We start from the raw sequence: 22,071 nt of genomic DNA on the forward strand, positions 1-22,071 counted from the left end.
TCTAGGGGGAGCCCCACTCACTGCTATGTGTACATACCCCATCACACATGCACCCACAAACAACCCCAGCCACCCTCCCTCTCCACATACCTCATAGCCCCCTACAAACCCCATACCCACACACATCCCCACATCTACATATACCCCCACCCCCCAACACATCCCTACAGCCTCTCACAAACCCTGTACCCACCCATACCCCCTACACCCTCCGCCATATACCAAAGTAAGACTTCATTTTGAGCTATTATGCAATCACTTCTATATACACAATACAAACACACAAATCAGGACAATTAAAAAAAAATTAAAATATAGTATTGCAGATGTTTGATTTTTAGCATATTTTCTTTTCGAGTTCCAAAACGGCAAACCCCCTTCCCAAAAAAAGTTCTTTAGGAGGCAAGCAGAGAGACTTCCAGTGGTGAAGGTCAGGGATTAAGGAAGCAGGACTTCCAGTCCCAAGATGGTGACCAGGGGGTGGAGTGCCTGTCAAAAGGCAGGGCTACCCTTCCAGCCCTCAACAGCTCACTAAAACTCATTAAATGACCCTCCAGCCAAAATAATTGCCCGCCCCTGGACTAGATGATGATCTCTTGAGGTCCCTTCCAACCTTACTTCTCCGATTCAAACTATAAACAAAATTCAAAATTCACAGTTGTTAAAAAAAATTAAAAAATGAATGCAGGAACTTGTGGGAGTGGGAAGTCCAGGAACAAGTTAAGAAGTAATTGGCTTAATTTGGAGATGGGCAGATTTAGGTTACATATTAAGAAAACCTTTGAAGCAGTGGAGCAGACAACTTAGGGAGGGGAGGAATCTCCTTCACTGGAAGTGTTTAAGAACAAGTTAGATCAGGGCTGTCCAACTTCTGAGTGGCCAAGGCTACAAGCCACACAGGTTGCAGGTCCTTAGGCTATATGCTGCACAGGCCGCCCTCCTGGGACACTCCTTCACTCCCACCACACAGGCAGCACAGTACTCCCACCATGCCAGCAGCACAGCCCCCTTTCTGCACCAGGAGTGCACCTCCCTGCCACATGGGCAGTATAGGTAGCACAACCCCCCTTACCAGGCAGGCAAGTAGGTAGTGGGCTCCCTCAGCTCCATCCCACCATACTGCCCTAACCCAGAGACCCCAGCCACCGCACAATCTATAAGGGTAGGGGGAGTGAAAATTGGGTGGGAGCCCACAGGCCACAAATTAACCTCCCATGGACCACCAGTTGGACATCTGTGGGTTAGATAATCATTTGCCAAGGTATTGGCTAGGTACCCTTGATCCTGCATCAGAATGGGGGAGAAAAAGTTGGACAAGAGAATCTGTTTACATCCCTTCCATCCCCTGATTTCTATTATGGGGCCACAAAGGAACTTCAGGACAGAAAGCACTAACTCAGGCACTAGGGAGAGAATCAGATGGGACAGAAGCTGAAAAGCTTGAGCTTCCCAGCCATGCTGCCTTGCTGGACTTTCTGTAAAACAAAAGGGGGGAAACTGTGGGCAGCACATGTAGAGAAAGATGAAAGAATGAATAAATGACCCACTGACCCACCAGAGCACAAACTCTGTAAGCAAGCACTAGACAATTCCTCTCGGCATGAAATGGTGAAGCTACATAGCTGTTCCAGCATCTGGATAACAGCTTAGCTAGTGACCTCTGGCCTTCCAGTCACTAACGTTTACACAGTGGGTTTCATTCCAGTCAGACACACAGCAGCCTGGCCAAACATCTGAACCGAGTCCAACCTAACAGCAAAGTTGATGGCTGTAGTGAAAGCTGCTGGTTGGCCCAGGTTCTTTAACTCAGGCGCAGAGACACCTCAGCCAAAGGGGCTGGCTGTTCATCAAATGTGGAGTTGACCAGGATTCTGCACAAAGGTGTTCAGCCATCTGCCTCCCTCCCAGCAGATGTGAGGCCCCAGCTTCCAAGTAACCAGGGTGTGGACTCTGACCTTCCCACCCAGAGACCCTGCCACAGGAATCTGCAGCTGAGTGTCAGGAGAAGCAAGAATAAAATAACAGTGCTTTTCATTCTCTTCTGGAAGCTGTACTACTGAATGCTGGGTCAGAAGGAGCTGGTCCCTACTTGGAACCACCTCTTGGTGGGTGAGGACAGTGGACTGGTGTCCGTTCTAATAATATCTGACATACTGGAAGACAATTATTATGTCTCCCCTCAGTATTCCCTTTTGTTAACTGAAAAAACTCTGCCTAAATGCTCAGAGCACTCACTATCAGCCACCCTTACTGTCTTAACACGCAGGGGTACCACAAGAACAGCTGGTTAGAGAATGCAATGTTGTCAGGAAGGGCCTGCCCAGCAGGTCTGAGTCCTGGCAGGAGCAGCAGCCAGACCCAGAGAGGAGTCAGGAGAGAGGTAATGTGTGGGAAATACAATGAAGCTTAAAAGGGAAAGAAAAGGGAAAAAACTCAGGGAGTTTTGGATCAGGTCTCATCTATACCAGGAAGCCTGAGGACCTTCATTACTAATCTAAAGCGTCTGTATGAAGAAATCACCCTGATGTAAATGACCCAGGTTCAACAGGCACTATTCCTTGTGTAGACAATGCCTGTTAGGAGTATGGCAAATTCATTCCTTGCAAGTATTCTAATTAAAAAGACACAGGCTTGCTAATGGCCATTCTAGGGGGTACTGAACCCTCTGCCAGAGAAGAGAGCAACCTCCTCACCTGTATGGAAGCTCAACATCATCCCCCACAAACTCACCATCACTCAGCTTTTACTCAGTCAAGCACAGAGGGCTGAGGTGACTCACATTACCCACCCTAAGTAAGGATTTGCCCTCCCCTTGTGCCCACATTAGGGTTGCCTCATTCCAGCACAGGTGTCAGGATTGTCAGGTCCTATATCCTAGACCCCAAGCCATGGACTCTCCCCATTGCCACTACTGCTCCCACCATATGCAAGATACCAGTGTTTCAGCAGTTCAGGGTGCAGTAGTGAAGGGACTAATCTCCCCACTTTGCTGTGCCTCTACTTCCCTCTCCTCAGCTGCTCTTAATGCCCTCACCAGATGGAAGGTATGGAAGGTACACTTAACAGATGTCCTTTGGAGAGACAGGCATTAGGCAGGCCAGAAAGAATGAGGTTACAGCAATCCAAGAGGGAAAATGACCAGGGACGAGCAAGAATCAGAGCCACTAAAACAAAAAGACTCAGCCAGATTTTCCATGTGTTGTGGAGACAACAATCAGTAGAACAGTAAGCTCTTTGGAAGGTGGTTGGAAACAGAATCTAAAGACATAACAGGGCATGGCACTACTGCTTGTTCTAAAGGGCAGAGTTTAAGATGCAGAATGAAGGCAGTCACTGCTAACAACCAGGATGGCACTGTGATGTCCACAGCAAGACGTAAAGGAAGAGGTGAGGGAGGCCTCTAGGGTCACAGGTGCCTTGGCAGGGCAGCGAGGAAGTTTCAGTTAGGCATATTGTTTTAGGAGCCTCACACTTGCACACACTAACTGCTCCCTGCAGGCAGCATTTACCATGGGAGGTAGAGAGCCAAGCATCTGCCAGACAGCAGCTTCCCACACTGCTTCATTTATGTACAGTTATCTTGACTATTCCGACTTCTCACAGCTGCTTCCAAAACAGAATTTAAGTTTCATTCTTCTACCAGCACTCCCTGCTCCTGATAGGGAGACTGGCTGGGAGGCAGAGGCTGGCAAAAATGGAAGACACTCAAAGGGTATGGATACACATACATTTGAACCCATTTCAAAAAGGGAGAGGGAACTCTTGCTCTGAACTCCACGCATTTCGACAGTTACCTGTGCACAATCTGGGAGCAACAGATATGTAGCATATTTAACTTGGGATGAAGTGTCACAGCTAGATACAAATTGCTCCATTTGTGTCATTCCCAATGTGGCCACACATTGCTGTTACTGCTGCACAATTCACAGAAAGAGTCCCCCCTCCCCTTTGGAGCCATTTCAAAACATTTATTTGACCATATCCTAAGAGACAAAAAGCTAAAGAGGGTCCTGAGAAGCTCCCCTGTGAATCAATAACAGGCCTCCCTCACTGATTTACAGAAACAAGCACTTGCCTTCAGGCTGGAGCTGTATGCTCCAAAAGCTGCAGAATGGCAGAACATAACCACTGCCTGCTCCACCTGCAGTCCCAGCAAATATCTGGTAAACAGACCTCTTGATAGCCTGTTAATCAGGGGCATTTGTTCCCTGGGAGTAGGTCACTCCTTGGCCACCAGCCTATTTGGAGATGCCACATGAGAAACATCCATAAATTGGTGATGGAACCCAGTAGCCAAGAAATGCAGCTGAGAAATATAAAACTGCTGCTTGTGCCAAGGTGCTGAGATCCAGCCATTCCTATTTAGGAGAAGCCCACTGTCAGGGCTTCTCCTGGGAAGTCCCTGGGAACAAAGCAGATACTCTCCTACAGAGCAGGATACTGTTTCTCTCTCTCTCATGCTTCTCTCCACTTGAAACAGAATGTAGTTCCGTAACACAGCAATGGGTTCTGTACCAAGCAGAGCTACCCAAAGCCAGATACACAGCAAACAGGGCAAGCTCTCCCAAATCTCTGAGAGAAAACTGCCTGAGGGGGGAGGTATAGATCAGAGGCTAGGAGATGTCAAGAGGGATGTCACAATGCCTCTGATACCAGCATTGTAGCATTATAGCTGTCCAGGATCAGAATCACTAAAACAGAAATGCTCAGGCAGAATTTCTAGGTATTGTGGAGATAACTATCAGCAGAAGTGGCCAGGGTCCTCTTCTCATCCCTCTCTTGGCACATGCCCCAGGTCCCCAGAGACACCTCCCTGCAGAATCTTCCCCCCACCACAAAATGGTGTAAATTTACCACAGGTGTAAATGCAAGTGGTTTTGATAATTAAGTGGCCTACCCAACAATTATCCAATTATTGGAGATGCCTCTTCCAGCTGGAGAAATAGTCATCCATTAATCCCTTTGGAGGCATGCCAGTCTCCTACTTCCAGTCACAGTGAGGTTTTGGTTTCTTTCGCTATTAACTGCTCAGCTGCTACTCTATACAATGTACCCCAGGACACGAGGAAGTTGGTGACTGAGGGCTGCTAATTCATTTATTCCAGAAAACTGAGTAACTTCTGAATTGCCAGAGTAAAGCTCTCCTCTGGCCCCATACAAGATCTACACTTAGTAAGACAAACCCTGCTGGCCCAACAGCTCAGTTCCTTTTGTGGAGAAGCTTCAGAACACACCTCACCCCATAGGAATATCATGATTTGGAGGATTTCCAACAATAGCAGTGTAAATAAGTCAGCAAAAAAGTATGAACTCCCTGCAGAATACCAGCTGGATTGTAAGGACTGACTTTTCCCACAACAAGCTCTCCCTGCAATTCAAAATACACAGCTTCTAGCTAAAAAAAAATTATCCTCTATCCTCAGTGGACTTTTGAGCACAGAGTCTTGAAGTGTTAAGATGGCTGATGCCCACAAGAGATTTTTGGAGGTGTCTGCAAATGAGGTCCGAGATTTTGTCTTCACCTATGACGGGGGTGTCAAACTCATCCAGCCCACAGACTGGATGAATGGTATGGGGCTGGCCTGTGGACCAGATTCATGGTGATTTGCAGGCCAGTTCCATGGTGATCTACTTCCAGAGATAGTCCACCAGAATAGAAACAGCTAAGTCCATACCTGCAACACCTAGATGAGAAGAACAGAGGATGGCAAAGAATTATGAGCACCCCCAAAAGCACTGCCTTGGAGGGACGAAGAGAAGGAACTGACCAGACCCCAGGCACTCAGCCACAATACTAAACAGGGTCAGTTAGAGAACGCAGCACACCCTGGGCAAATGGGGGAACACTTTTAGAGTCACTACTAACTCTAAATCCAAATCTGGAGAAAAGGGAAGAGGAAATGGCTCCAAAGACTAGAGAAAGACCATGAAGCCTCTTTCTCTAGCTCACCAGCTCCAATCTATTCTACTTCAGGTTCCCGTATTAGGCCCGAGGCCATACTCCATGCAGAGTGAAAGACTCCGATCACAATGCTGGGAAATGTATATTCCGCTCTGCCAGATGGAGGGAGAGTCCTGAACTTGGAAGGCTACTTATCGCACTGGTCACCCTCAACTCAGCCAAGTTCTGGAATGAGTGCAGGGTCTTTGAACTGAGCTTGTGATGACGGAAAGCAAGGCAGCCAGAGCCTCCCAGGGCCAGATGGGAGGGGTTAGCCTCTGCAGGAAGGGCTTTCTCCATTCAGCTGTTTACCCAAACATCAGACAGCTCTCTGAGCTCAAGCACTATCCTTCTTGGGTATGAGCTGCCTACTCATCAACTTCCAGAACAGCCCTTCTTCTCTTCAGCCTGAATGCTGAATATACTCAGACCCTGCAGAAAGGAAATGCTGTGTGTCCAGGGCTCTCTCTGAATTGCGGGTGGCGCTGGTTCAACAGGCTCCACATCTTAGCTTGCAGGTATGTTTTTGTGCACTGCCAGTCACTCAGTGGGTTGTCACCACACAGAGATACTAGAAGAACATAACACAAGAATGTTTTGACCCATACTTACAGGAGTGCATGCTTTAGAGTGGAGGTCAACATTTTTGGGCAGTACCAAAAACACGAACAACCTTGACTTGCAAGATACTGGCATGTCAGAGGCGGATGGCAGGGGAGCCAGAAGGGTTCCAATTTTTGTTGTGGCAGCACAGTGCTGGCCCCTTCCCTGCCATACAGCCCAAGGCACATGTGCGCCTGCCACCAGCAAAGAGCCAAGCCAGGACTCTGAAGACCCCAGTGCAGCTGCTTGCAGCCTCCCTGCCACCTGCTGCAAGCAAACTTGGCTCAGTGATGGGTGGCAGGGGCCTGCCCAGAGCCTGGGCCAGCTGTGGCAGGAAGCCAGGAGGCTGCAAGCAGCTACATCAGGGTCTATGGATCCCCATCCCAGCTCATTCCTGGTAATGGGTGCATGCACCCCTCATGGCAGATGGGGAGCCACAAGGGACCCAATCCTTTTTGTGGCAGTACAGCCCCAGCCCCTTCCCCACCCTCTGACCCAGGGTGCATGTGCCATTCAAAATTCCTTCATGTGCCACATTGGCACACATGCTGGGGATTGCCAACCCCTGCTATAGAGGGAGAGCAATGAACCAGGTATATCTCTAGCAACCTCTCCTCCTCTGTTCATTACCCTCCCTAGCATTTAATATTATTACTTTTTTCTATTTTAGTAGTTTTCAACTGGGTGTTGCAAAACTTTCTCACTGGTGCTATGACAAGTACTGCCACCATGACAGCAGCCAGGTAAAACTGTCCCACATGCACTGCTGCTGCATTGAGGCTCTGATCAGCCTAAAGCAGGTAGGACCTGGTTCAAGGTGCAGCCCTTCCTGACCCAGACTACTCCAATGCTCCTCCTGAAAACAGGTACACTAGAAAATTCCCCATGCATGTGTCTGTGTGTGGCAGGGCACTCTTTGTGCCTGCCACTTTAAGGGCCTTGAGCCAAGCAGCCAGCAGGTGCCTTATTGCAGCAGCCATTTTAGATTCAGGATTGCCTATATAAGCAGGGCATTTTGCTGCACACAGTAGTCAAGATGCAGGTTCACCATAGATTTTAGGGGTGTGTGAAGCGAGCCCTATTCAATTCAGATTCAGCCCGAATCAGGGACAGTGATTCGATTCGTTGATTCAGATCACTATGCCTGATTCGATTCAGCCAAATCTGAAAATTCGATGCTGATTTGGAGAATTGGTGATTCTGACATAGAAAAAAAATTTAAAGCTGTATCTACGTACCTTAAGGAACCAGCGCTGCTTGTGAACATTGCAATGCTGGGGCGGATGAAGCATCCCACAGGACCGTGGGGGGGCCTCCCCCGAGATGCTCAGCGGTGAACCCGGAAGTGGAGCGGAAGTACTTCCAGTCCACCTCTGGGTCTGCCGGGGAGCACGTGGGGGGCCCTGCCAAGCCCCCCATTTCCCCCCCCCTGCTCAGCAATCGGCCACAAGGGGGACCAGTTGCTGAGCCAGGGGGGCCTCCCAGCACGCTTCTCAGCTGGACCGGAAGTGTTTCTGGTCCACTTCCAAGTCTGCTGCCAAGCATGCTGGGGAGCCCGCCTGCGCTTCTGTGGACCACTCCATCCATCCCAGCATCACAGTATTCATGAGCTGCCTGCTACCTAGCAGTATGTAGAAAAAACATTTAAAGCGGTGTCTATGTCTGAATCGCCGAATCTTTCAGAATCTCTGCCAATCGATTCAGAGGGTTCTGATTCAATTTGGAGAGATTAAAGGGCCCTCTGATTCGATTTGGATTCAGCCACTGAATCAGGCTGAATCTCCACCGAATCGAATCGGGGACCAAAGCTTCACACAGCCCTAATAGATTTGTATAATGGGATGATGTTTTGTGTCTTGATTTCAATTCTCTTAATGAAACCCAACATTTTATTAGCTTTTTTGGTCACTGCTGTGCACAGACCTGGCATTTTTAGAGAACTATCTACTGTGACTCCAAGGTCTCTTTCCCGAGTTGTAACAGCTAGTTCAGCAGCCAGCATCATTCACATGGGGAAAAATAACCTCAGCTACAAGTACGTTACCTTGCAGTTCTTGACACAACTCATCTGGCATTTTTTGCCCACTCAGCTTAGTGAGCTCTTTCTGCAGCTCTTCTCCATCAGCTTGGGATCCAACTATCCAACATCATCTCCAAACTTTGAGATTTCACTGCACATTCCTATTTCTAGGTCATTCATGATAACGTTAAACAAAATGGTGCCCAGCCCAGATCTCTGAGAAACCCCACTTTTGACCTCTCTCCATCCTGAACAGTGACCATTTAGCTCTACCCTTTGCTTCCTGTCTCTTACCCAGCTCTCAATCTATGAAACAAACTTCCCTCCTAAAAAGCCCTTGGTGAGAAACTTTAATATCTGGGTTTTCAAAAACTTTGTCAGCTGGATGCCCCTTGTTCACATGCTTATTAATACCCTCAAAGAACTCCAGCAGATTTCTGGAGGCAGGATTTCCCTTTATAAAAATCATGTTAATTATTCCCCAGCCGATCATATCTGCCCATGTGACTGCTGATTTTAGTCTTCATTATAGATGCTACCAACTTGCCAGGGATGGAAGTGAAACACATGGATCTACGGTTCCAAGGATAACCTCTGGAGCCTTTTTTGGAAGATGGATGTTATATTGGCAACCTACCAATCCTCTGGCACAGAGGCCATCTGTAGCAAGGAGACATACAGCTTAAAAAACCCTTGTCACAGTGAGACTCCAGTAACTCGTGGGCTTCCTTATAATATGAATGAAGCACCTACATCCTCTGGCATTCAATTCTTCTGGCATCCACAGAATTTTTTTCAGTTCTGCAACTGGTGATTTCATTTGCTATTTAGATCACATGCTCCAAATGAACACAAACCAACTCCATGCTCATTGGATGCATCTGCTCAGTGATCCGACAACACAGACTGCCTATAAACCATCTCGGTAGAACCAAATGAGTTTATGGAGGGAAAGAATCTATGCTCTGGGGCAGCTCCCAGGCAGTGCTCTGAAATCAGCTCTAGCCAGGCATGAAGAGCAACTGGAAAAATGGCAATCTAACAGGGTTTGCAGGTATGTGTTTAACTTTTATACAGCAACTCCTCCCTCTCCCCTCAGTCTGCAAGAACAGAGTCTAAGCCCTTTCAGACAGGGAAAGGCAGCAGAACTCCTGGGGAGGGAAAACATCACATCACCTGCCAACTACAGTGGCAGGTTACTTTGCAACACAACAGGTGCCTGGCTGTCTGGTCAGACTCCCTACAATGGAAGGGAGCACACCTCCCAGGAAACCCAGGGTCTGCATGGAGTGGCCTTGGTACACTGGCAGAAGTTACTCTCCCATGAGTAAATACAGAAACAGTACCTCAGTGAGGTGCTGGGAGCACTGTGTTGCCAGAAGGGCTGTCCCCTGAAGAATCATTAAGACTAAGGTATTGAACCCTTATGCTTGAGAAAGTCCCAGGGCACTGGCTACAAGTCAGAACCATAACCTCAGTGCCCTGGCCCAGTTCCAACAAGAGTAAATCCAGTCTGCTGACCTGCACATCTCCCCACAGCTACAACTGAATACAGGAGTATCTTTTGCTTCCTGCACTGAACTGCTCTGTTATGGCTGTAGAGCACAAAGCTCACCAAGCAAGGCCATGAAGGGATGGAGAAAGCAGGGCAGTTGCTCCATCTCATGCAGGCCATGGTCTCTGTGCAGCCTCACAGATACTGATAACCATGCACACATCCCTGAGGACCTACAGAGTTGCCTGTTGTGCTAATGCTGCTACACTGTCACTCCTCCAGCTGGCCTCAGTCTGTTTCCTGCTACACCATTACTTCCCTGTCGAAGGGGAAAATTGACGGGCACATTTGCAGACTTCTCTGACTCAAGCACACTAGCACAGGAACCCCAAAGGCACTAAATGAGGGAATCCCAAAAGCAGGTTTGGTTCTAGATTGAAGAAAGAACAGAGTGCAAATGGAGCCTGTTCTCAATACCTGTCCTGCCTCAGCAGCTTGGGTAAAGAAAGGGGCTTTGGGCATGAATCAGATGACTTGTGCTGGAGCAAGCCGACACAGCTATGCCAGGATGCTGGTGAATAGCAACAACCTTCCTACCCCACCCTTCTGAGCATGAGGAGGCAAAGCACAGCCCTTTTGCTGATTCTGGGGCACACTTGCAGCTGTGAGACACAAAGACAGCCAGGAAGAGGGAAAAGGCTCAATCAGATTGGGCAGCCTGTGCCACTCCCACCTGTGCTGAGCAGAGACAAAGGGGCAGGCAGCTGGTAGGTTCAGTCACCACCTGACTGAAATTTCCCACTCCAGGCTGCTGTCAGCACAGCACACCCAACTCTGGGGGTGAACAAGGACAGGGGCATTCTCTGGTGAGTGGGACCCCTCAGACCCGAGCTACTGCTTCCCCTCAACAGCACTGGCTTACTTCCCCTCTTCCCCTAACAAGGATGTCTGGGATTATAACAGGCTGTTTCAGCTCTGCACTTCTCTCCCAGCATGTCTCCTGTCCCTTTGTGATTATCATACAGAGCCCTGTAAGCTCCAGTGCCCCTCATGCACAACCCCAAGCAGGCCCCATACTGCCAGCAGGAACCTGGTACTCTCCACAGCAGTGGGGCTGTGCTTAGCTTCCCAAATCTCCCCGGTAAGAGCAGGGCTCCTTACCTAGGAGTTCCAGAGGATCACACACATATTGAGCTAGATTCAGCCCAGTCAAAGACCCTCATGCCTTGATAACAGCCAGTTCACCTTGTGCATTTGATCACAGCAGCTAAGCCAGCTTGGCTCTATTTCCCTGCCTCCAAAGCGTACAGCTGGGTGGGGTCTGCAACTAATTTCCCTTCTCAAACCCAGTTTAGTTATCCAAGAAAAACGCCATGTACTGGCAGGTGATTGGCAGCAGCAAAGATGGGGGGGTGGTGTTAGGGTGGGTTTGCAGATCAACTGAAAGGGACTGCCCTGACTATTGGCAGCTGTTGGGGAAGGCCCTGGGGAGGGATGTATGGCTAGGTGCCCATGCTCCTCCTGAGCAAGGAAGATGTCACATCAGGAGGAAAGGAGGAAAAATGATATTCTGCCATGAGAGAAATGAGGGACTTGGGCCATTCCCACCTGCATTCAGCAGAGCCAGAGGGAGCAAGCAGCTGACAGTTCCCAAACTGTCACCACCCAAATGCACTGAACCATGAAATTCTTGCCTCTGACCTGCAGCCAGCAGAGGTAGACAGCACTGCAGCAGGAGCCTCTGGTTCTCCAGACAGCCCACTGCATGGAAAGGGGTAGAGAACATTCCTGTTCTGCTGCTCACTGGCAGCACCACCTACCCTTGGTCACAGCACACCACCAGCCCAGAGCACAGGTCTAGTGACACAGGACATGCAAGTGCTGGTAAGCCCTGCCCATGCAAGGAGGTGCAGTGAGCACACAGTCCTAGCACAACTGCTGGGACATGTACAAATGTAGTACTGCCCACAAGTACTCCCACCTTCTCACAGACTGCTGTACTGCAGATGCCTGCTGCAATGCCTTGCATGGACCCATAGAGCAAGCTAGCCAGTGTGAATGTTCAATATACAATGTGCTGAGAGTGAATAATGCTTCCGTTTCTCCCAGGGCTCAGTGAAAGAGCCCAACATGCTCATTTGAGCCAGACATTCTCAAAGCCAACCAGCTCTGCCATATTACATTGAACAGTCTGCTTCACAAAGAGAGTGCTGAGGCAGCACAGAGCAGGGCCAGGGTTACGGCCTGGACCCAGGACAACATACATTACTCCATGGCATATGCACACTATTCATCACACACCACGCACACCATTTGCACTTGGAGATTCCATCTGCAGCAGTCATTCTAGCCTGAAGCATGAGGGACCCTAGAGTTTCCCCCTGGAAAAAAAAAAAATCGCCTTAGATTTCTAGGATTGCATGACAGCCATTTTATCCTCTCCTGGGCACACCATTTCTACATTGAGGAAGTATCACAACCCAGTCTGCCAGCAAAGTAAAGCCTGGGAAGTGCCTGGGACCTCCCAGCAGGCTTCACTTCCCCCAGCTTCACAGGAGGGCACAAGTGCATTTATTTAGTATCTAATTAACATAGCCTCACTGTCGAATCGGTGAAAATCCTTGTCAATCCCTGGTGTCCTCCACTGCCTTTAGTGCTTCATTAAACCAACAGGTCAGTCAGGATGGGACGGAATGGGGAGAGCTCACAAGTAGGATTGAGTCCATTGTCCATTGAGGGACACAGAGAAAGGAGGTGCACTGCTCACTGTTAGTAAACTGGAGGCACTATTACAGATATTGTATCAGCAGGGCTGCTCCCATTTGTATGAAGAGAGCAGAGAGCTCGGGAAGTTCCCACACTGCAGATACAAGAAGCCTTTTACAAGCATAGTACTACTAATATTTCCCACAGAATACCGACAGCTGGGCTGCACTAGCCTATACTGCAGGAACACACACATTCCACCTCCAAGAGACTGTATACATACTCCCTGAACACAGCCCATCCCCTCAGGGATACCCATCTACTCACCACTTTCCTAGATACCACATGCTCCCCTTCGGTTGCCCAACCCCACAGGAATAAATGCCTCCTCCTCTGCCCCACCCAGGAGACACATGCCTGTTCCCTCAAAGCCCATTTCCTCCACCACCACCAAAGGAAAAACGTCCTTTCCCCCCTACCCTGCCCTGGATAACAAGCATAGTTTGTCTACATGTTCCATCCCTTCACACCCAAGGGGACACATCCTGCTGCTACCACACAGTCTATTTCCCCCACCACTACTAAAGATTGCATACTCTGTCCACTCTCCCCAGATCACCACATGCTCTCTCCATAGGGTTGCCAACTTTGTTTGAATCCAGTCTGAGATGTTTCATCACATAACATAATGACATTAATTATGGTGTGTAGAGTTTACATCAGAAAGGCAAATTCGCATTACTATTACATTTTAAAAACTCGCTGGTCTACTGTATAAATCAGATTCAACATTTAATATTTATTTTAATAAATGCCCTATCATTTATCTGCTGGGTGACTCTCAATAGTCTCCTAGAGATTTATATCCAATTCCTGGAGACTCCAGGGCAATCCTGGAGGGTTGGCAGCCCTATTTCTCCATGCAGCCCAACCTGCTCACCTCACGCAGTTTGTCCATCTCATTCTGCAGCACCTGCTTGGACAGCTCTGTTTCAATGAGCTTCTGGCGGAGATCCTCATTCTCCTCCTCCAGCTTGATCCTCTTCTTCTCTACTGCCTCCAGCTCATTGTGGAGTCGCACAGAGATGTCCTTGGCTACCTGCAAAGAAAGCAGAGTCACTAGTGGGCTGACACCCAGGAAATTAGGGAGGGAGGTACCACTTTTGGTATAGTAGCATTTGGAACACTAAAAGGATCAGTAAGACACTATCATAAAAGGTGTGACATCCCTTCCCCCACCCACAATACTGATCCTGCCCAGGGGGGTTCACCAGTTACAAGGCTCTGCCAGTTACTGGGGCCCTAACATTTCCTCATGGGGCAGGACACAGTTCCCTAAACTCACACATGGGGCAAAGAAGTTTTTAATGAAGCACAGCATACGAGTAATACCCTCAGTTAATACAGGGCCCACAGGACCAGATTTGCAGCAGTAACTAGACAGGCAGCTAAAGTAGTGTCAGATCCTTTCTTCCCACAACTCCCTGCACTTTGTGGGTGTTTGTGGCCTTTCCCTCTCATCAGTCTGAATGGAGCCCCTGAGTGTCTTCCAAGAGCCTGAGATCCTTAACAGCAAGGACTGGCAATTTATAGGTTGGATTTGGCCTGCGAAGACTCTCGATCCAGATTGTGATGGTCCAGTCTAACTCATAAAGTTCCAATCCAGCCCAGAGTGGCACAGAGGATCAGAGGCAGACAGCTGTGTTGCAACACCCATCCCCTTCCTAGCACCTTCCTTTGCAGCCGTCACTTCTTGCTGGTTTTTTTGTGCCTGAACTTACCTTTACTACAGAATTTGCCCGTCTCCATTGACAGTACAGATCCCCATTCCCAACAAGGGTAAGTGCAGGCAGCTTGGGCAACTGGAAGGCAAAGATTTACAGCCCACAGCATGGTCTGGGTTGGAAACAGTGTCCTGTGGCAGCAAAAGGTTTGCAGAGCACAGTTTCCAACAGCATGATATATTTTGCTTTAGTGGATGAAAGGATCAGAGCATAGTGGTGGCAGATACCAGGAAGTGTGAGCTATTATGGGACTGTGCATCTAACCACAATCACCTTAAACACCGGCTCCACAGTGGAAGGAACAACTGTCACATGCAAGAGACACTTATTGCCACTCTTGTAGGCAGGTTTTTACAAGCAGCAAGGAGTACGACTTGTAGGAACACAAAAGGCAGAATTCTATTTCACTTTATTCACCCAAGTGGCAGCTTTCCAGCCATGTTCAGTGGCCATTTTTGACACTTATGCACAGTTTGAGATCCTACGCAGTATGGATGCATAAACATCCACATTGCTACTGAGCACGTGCAATAGGCTGCTCACTGGCCGGGCAAGCACAGAGCAATGTACATGAACACACAAATCACAAAATTCTACCCAACAAAAGCTCCTGATTCGCAGATGATAGACAGAGGGAGGAGGATCTCCCAGGTTTTGGCCCCAGTAGCCTACTGGCTAGGGAACTTAGTCAAAAAGCAGGAGGTTCAGGTTCTAATCTAGCACCACCCCAAGCCAGATGGGGTTTGAAGCTGAATCTCTCCAATTTCCTAGCTCAGTACTCAAACCACCAGAAAATGGGTCAGTCCCTCTTCCAACATCCCTTTTGAAGCTAGCCACCTGGGAAGCCAAAAAGGAACATGTGGGACCAGGAAAGAATCTGTGTCCTTGCTCCCAGTGGAACAGCAACTTCATTGTTCTTTATCCATCAGGTGCAGTGGCTCAACTTCAAGAGGAAGGCTGGAGAGGGCACCTTCCTAGACATTAGGAGTTGTGAGGTCAAATCTCTTCCCAGTGATGGGGGAAGGTCCCAAGACCTGTGTCTCCCTTTCCTTAGGGACTTCCCTAACCACTAGACCAGTCATTAAACAAACTTTTTAGGCTCTAGGCTAGAGTAACACAGCTCGGGTCAGAGGTGCCTGGGAGGGTGGGTAGGACCCAAAGTGGTATGGGGAGAGAGACTGCTGCCAAAGCCCTTTGCTGCTGAATGCTGCCAAAGCCCCACATCTGCAGACTGAATCAAATGGCTGAGTGGGCTCAGACACCACCCACAGCCAGTGCTTGCATCTGAAACAGCTGGCAGCCTCAGGCTAGCATGCAGAGAAGGAACAAATGGGCAGATCTCCATGCCAAGGCAAGCCAACATAGAAACCTGAAACACAACAGCTGCAAAGCCTGGCAGCAGGGAAGGGTGTTAAAGTAGGCCCGAGACCAGGGCAGAGGTCTGCTGCATCAGATTATGGAAAAAATGCACTACTGGCTACCACACCACGAGGGGCTGCAGAAGAGGAAGCTTTCAATTTAATCTTCTTCAGCTCTGTGCAAATTCCCCAGTGCATGCTGGACTCTGAAAACTGACAACTGAGCTGTGGAAGGGATCACTGCAAAGCAGACAGAGCCCTTTGCATAGGGGCATAGCTGCTGTGTGCCTAGAAGCCTGGCTGGGGTCTCTTTGAGGAACAGCATATGGGAAGCAGGAGGGAGCTACAGTGATTTCCCATTTTACTGAAGATAGCACTTAATTCATGTGCATGGGACCAGGGCCAATTGGCAGCTGCTGGAAACTAGAAAGAGGAGTATGTAGGGGTAATCCAGAGTGAGAAATGTATTGGAGTAATCATATCCACATCCTGCACCTGTGACTGAGCCAGTGGTAGAACCGTGTGCCCTGCCCCACCATTCATCTCTCTGGCAGAAAGCTCACAGTGAAGGGCAAAGCATAGGCATTCTATGCATCCTGCATCTGACACTTTTGCTCCACACTTGGACCCCACCACAAAGTTAACCCAAGCTGCAGGATACAAGTATTAGTAGGTGCCTGTCTGTCACATACAGACACAGGACAATGCAGAGTTGCACTGTCCTTTTCCTGGCTTGCCCACAGTTTCTACTGCAGCTCCCTAAAGCAGTGGCTTCTGAGAGCTAAGCAAAACAGTGCAATGAGATCAAATCCTAGGGCTGAAATCCCAGGGCTTCAGCATCATTTCCTAACCCTTTACTGAAAGTGAGGGCCAGGATGCATGGTGCAGACAAAAATGATTTCAGGCTGTCTCCATGGCTAGCAATCCAGCACCAAAGCCAAATAAGAGGGAAGCATGAAGGTGGATGTGACTGGCTGCAGCTAAATCCAGACTGGGCAGCGCTGTACAAGAATGCTTGGAGGTGCCCAGCCTAGAATACAGCTGGGGTCTGCAAGCCAGGATCAAGGTGAACTGGAAAAGCAGTGTAGACAGACAGAGAGGTTAAGAACAGGAGAACAACAAGTAAGGACAGATATTGGTATAAATAGAGCAGGGCTCTGCTACCTGCTATCACTCTGGTCTAGCAGCCTCTTGGGGTTTGTCCAGAGGTGTGGGCAGCGAGAGCCTTGTTTTTAAACATAGGCTCAGATTGTGCCTCTTAATTACAGGCCAGTTAGCACCAGATGCTAGGGAGGAGCCCGTCATCATTCAATTGCGGCATGTTTCTTTTCCAGGATCAGCCGCTTTCTGGTGCCTGGGGCACTTGGCAACTCAAGTGCTCCTTTGTGTAAGGGCCCTGACTTGGCTCGTGCTCCAGCTCTCCTCAGCCTCCAGAGCAAGGATGGAAAAGTATGTCATGGCCACAGACCAAGCCAGCCTCTCCTTCAAAGAGGCCACCATGCCTGTGCTTGAGCAAACTAAATCAGCAGGGGCCTCTCTGTGCAGGACAGATTGCAGCGGCCTGAGCACAGGGACCAGGAGCAGCATCAGGACAGCAAGTCTTTTCTTTGTCCTACTGGGGGCAAGACCAGGCAGGTGAGGGACTGGAGCACCAAAATTGCAGGGGGTGCAAAAATAGCAACAGCTGAGCTGTCAACCTGGCTACCACTGCACTTCCAACAGCACAGCCCCTGACAGCGCCCCATACATTGCTGCTGCCCAGGGCACTCAAGCACCCAGTTACACCTCTGGGAAGTGACGTACTGTGATGCCTGACTTGGCTTCTTAGAATGACCTGACATAGCTCCTGTCCTCTCGATCATTTCACACTAAACTCCAGAAGCCAATTCAGGGAGAAAAGAGCAGGGACCTTGCAAGTCCCATCTTCCCCTGCACTTTTGATCTCTGTGCTGGCTGACCTTGGGAAGGAAAGCAGGGGAGTTGTGTAGGCACTGAAGCAGGGGACCAAGGGCAGAATGGCAAACAATCAGAACGGGCCCAAGGAGGTGAAAGGAACAAACAATTTCACTGGCCTGAAATCTAAACGGAAGCACCTAGCATGCTAGAACAAGAGCAAGCTGTCACTCTCAGCACCTGGAAGGGGAAGATGGTGGTGGGGGAGAAACAATGGGCATGCAGGGCCCCATGCACAAACCCTGGCAAAATGGCTTTTGCTTCAGTACGTGAAGGCCAATATGGGAGGCCTGAGACACCACCCAATGGCTTCTGGCTCTAACACTGCTTGGCTTTACTATGACATTGTAAGGCTGTGTTCGTTTGCAAGAACTGCAGTCAGAAGCAGAAGGAAGAGGCAGGACACAGTTCACTGAAGATTTGTTACTAACCAGGTTCTCACAGCCTCAAAAGGGCTGTGATTTGCTTAATTCAGTTTGGTGGACTTTATACTGAACACCCCAAGTACCCATGCCTCTCTCACTACTTATCCCTTTGGCAGAAACACTCAACTATTGTGCTGGTCTGCTGTTTGTAAAGCCATTGCTGGATACTGATCAGGGACAAGCAGCTGACTAAGGAATGAGAGCAGGTAAAGCCCCACAATAATCAAATCACCTCCGCCCATCCCCAGCTTTGTAAATAAGCTTGCAGTGATTGATGCCAGATAGAAACAAGAGCTTAAGTCTGCTGGCACAGAAGGAAACACAGGTGCTGGATTGCCAACAGAATCCCAGTACCCCTCAGCTGTTGCTCTAAGGCAGTGATTCTCAACCAGGGTGATGCGAGAGCCTTATAAGGACGCTATGGGTACCACACAATATTGGCGCCATTAGGTGTGCAAACATCTACACAAGATTCACAAGGTAAACACAGAGATTTCAAATATCCACAGTGCCAGAAACATTCTGCCCTGTTGTGGTCTTTTTGAGTTCTCTGCAACAGAAGAACTACTCTACTATTTTTCCATAGTCAAAAAGAATGAAAGCCAAGAGCTGGCATTTTCCAAGTACTGCCTTGAGTCTGACTCTTCTGCTATCAGGAAGCCTAAATCCCATTATCCTTCCTTACCCTCAGAGGACGATTTTTCCTCAGGAAATTCCCCCCAGACGAGCTCAGCCTACAGGTCTGCAGCAGGACATAGCTTCACAGCCAGCTCAGCTGCCTGAGCCTGCCTCTTTGCCCCAGGCCTGCCTCGTCAGCCCCTTCAGACACTCCCCATTGCTCCTTCTTCCATGCCCTTCCCCCTCTCCCTCTGATGCCCTCATCTCCCTCCCATGACATTTGTGTTATTCCAGTATGTTCCTGTGACCTTATCAAATTCCTATCCCTTTAGGTAAAGGAACTTCACAAGAGCTCCTGGAAGCTGAGATTGTGCCTCAGACTGCACAGGACAACTCAACTGTCCAGATGCAGGATGCTAAAGTGCCACCCCTAAAGCAATATGAGCACCAGTTAGTCTCCCTTCCCAGCTGCCTGGGATAACCAGCAACTAGCCCTAATCCACAGCCAGCTAATGGGAGGAGTTGCCCTTGCCAGTCCCTTCAGCTGCTGAACTCCAGCCTGGCAAGCAGATTCCTGCAGGAGTCTCCCCTCCTATTAAGTCCCAAGGAGGATTTGCATGCAACATGAGACAAGCTGAGCAGATTGGTCAATTCAAAACTACACAGCCAGTGAGCAAAGACCCCATACCCTGGCTCTGCTACCCACACTGCTGGCCAGGGAGGATGGAATCCCCAGCTGCTCCTCTTCCTCACACCACAGAGACCACAGGTAACCCACCCCTTACCAAATGCTGTTGCCCCACCCCGAAAGGCAGATTCCCTTGTACATTGCCTGGGCTAAAAGAGAATTTCTCTTCTTCCCCCTGTTCAAAACAACCATTTTCCTACCTGCTGCACAGTCAGAGAAAACACTCCCCACCACAGGGCCTGTTTCTAACCCAAAGCTTCCTGGGCCACACTGGCCCCTTTGGGGGCTGGAAGGGTCTCTCTTTCACACCTTACCAGGAGTAGATAAAAAGTAGCCTCAGCTTTAGCTTTCAAAACATGAACGCACCACCGCTGACAGCAGCAGTAGTGGCTGCTTTGCATCCAGCTTCCTTTCCAGCAGCAGAAGGGGCCAGGGCCCCTTCCTCACTGATCCAAGGTCTGCTTTCATGCACACCACTGGTTGTGCATGGCATCACACAGCCCTGAAGCCAGATACCAAGGCAGGGCCTGTTTTTGCCTAGCTGTTAAGCCAACTCATGGCATTCAGCAGCATAGGCAGCCCTCTAGTTAAGAGTCCAGGGAGCCTCAATTGGAGCAGAAACTTCCCAAACCCCTGAAGAATGCCTCGCACTGCAGGTAAAGCAGAGTCCAGGGCTCAAGGCCTGGCTGCCTCAACACAGTTGGGCAGGGGAAACTGGGGAATAGCTCCTGGTCCACTCTCGCACCTCTTCCCTATGTATGTACGTGGCTAGTAGGGCCGTGCGAAATTTCGCTGACCGTTTCATTTCGACACTGTTTCAACTCATTTTGAGCTCAAAACAGCAACATCGAAATGAAACAAAGGGCTTCAAAACAGCCTCAAAATGAAACGAGGAAAGTAAAAAAGTTTTGAAAGTTTCAAAACATTTTGATTTTGGAAGCAAAAACGGGGCTTGCCTGCAGAGAAACAGAAAGTAAGGAGAGGGAGGGGGAAGAGGGGAGGAAAGGACTGCTCTCATTATTGACTGTGTAGCTAGCCAGTGACTGTGATCCTTCCCTGAAGTGCCTTCCAATCCCACTGCTCTGGGAGAGGGATGGAAAAACAGCACAAAAGGCAGCATTATTTGAAATGGCCTTTCTGCCTTGGGGTCTGACGGTTACTGAGCAGACTATAAAGCTTTTTTTTCCCCTTAAAAAAAAAAAAAAAAAAAAAAAAAAAAAAAAAAAAAGCATCTTTCAGCAGCTCAGGAGCGCTAGATAATGAAGGCTACTAGCACTGATCTGAAGGATGTCCTATTTGTTAGCCTAGCCCAGCCTACCAAGAGGGATTCCAGAATACCTTTTTCTTTCTTCCAGATGCTTTTATTTTATTATTATATTCATTGATTTATTCTTTTCAATTTTATAATTACATTGGATAGGATATTGCACTATAGAATTTAATGTATATAGGAAGGGAAATACATTTATATTATATTTCTATATATTTAAAGCTTGCAGCATACATACATTATCAAAATTATATAGGAAGAGAGATATATTTATAGTTAATACATTTATACCTTGCAGCATATATACATTATCAAATGTATATAGGAACGCAGATAAATGTATATATTTGTATAAAAACAAGACATTATGAAACACACCATGAAGCATGGTAGAAAGGCAAGTGGTGGCAAGCCTTCATAGAGAGGCAGAACCGGGGGTAGAGGGAGAGGTGTAAGTCCCCACTGCAAACTGAGACTCTTTCCTCCAACTAGCAAGGATGAGGCTTCCACAAACAGCAAGGAGAGGGGAGCAGTGCCACTGCCTGTACCTGAGACTGCATCCTCTCCAAGAGCACCAGCCATAACCCCCCACACAACACCCACTACCACCATAACAACAACAAGCAGCAGCACCAGCATGACAGTCTCCTCCACCCCCATTTCACTTCCCATGCTGAGCCTTCCAGTGCCAGAGGTAGAGCTAGGGCTGGATCTGGATCTCAGTGCTCTAGCAAGAGAAATTCTGGGGAGGGAGGGGGAAATCAGCTGAGTTTGTGCTCCACACCCCTCAAGTTTCCCCTAGAGCAGGGGTCAGAAACCCCCAGCACACATGCCAAGTATGGCACGCGAGGCCATTTTGCTCAGCACGCCATGGCCAGCCCCGGCTCTGGGTAGCTGCTGCCAGCGATGGAGCCTGGGCTGCTATCAGCAGGGCTTGCAGCGTCCCAGCTGGCTGCTGGGAGCAGCCTGGGCTCCCAGTTGGCAGCAGCTACCCAGAGCCAGGGCCGGCTGCAGCCAGGAGGCTGCAAACAGCTATGCTGGGCTCCATAGCTCCAGCACCAGGTCCATGCTGGCAGCAACTGTGCGTGCACCTCAGAGCGAACAGTGGGGCAGCGCAGCCCACCCCGAGGTGCACACACAGTCGCCGCCAGCATGGAGCTGATGCTGGAGCTGTGGAGCCTGGCATAGCTGTTTGCAGCCTGCCCACTGC

At 49.1% G+C, this 22,071-nt stretch overlaps 1 protein-coding gene across 2 annotated transcripts in view; it reads right to left on the bottom strand.

Annotated features, from left to right (window-relative positions):
* The window catches only part of SOGA1 (suppressor of glucose, autophagy associated 1), a 109,677-nt gene that overhangs the window by 52,191 nt on the left and 35,415 nt on the right, over nucleotides 1-22,071 (bottom strand). For both annotated transcript variants that reach the window (XM_014524924.2, XM_025216072.1), the window contains exon 3: nucleotides 13,706-13,864. In XM_014524924.2, coding sequence (XP_014380410.1) covers nucleotides 13,706-13,864 — 159 coding nt within the window. The remainder of the gene's footprint in view (nucleotides 1-13,705; nucleotides 13,865-22,071) is intronic.

Source organism: Alligator sinensis, unplaced genomic scaffold, assembly GCF_000455745.1.
Source record: "Alligator sinensis unplaced genomic scaffold, ASM45574v1 scaffold398_1, whole genome shotgun sequence".
In the NCBI taxonomy this organism is placed as follows: Eukaryota; Metazoa; Chordata; order Crocodylia; family Alligatoridae; genus Alligator; species Alligator sinensis.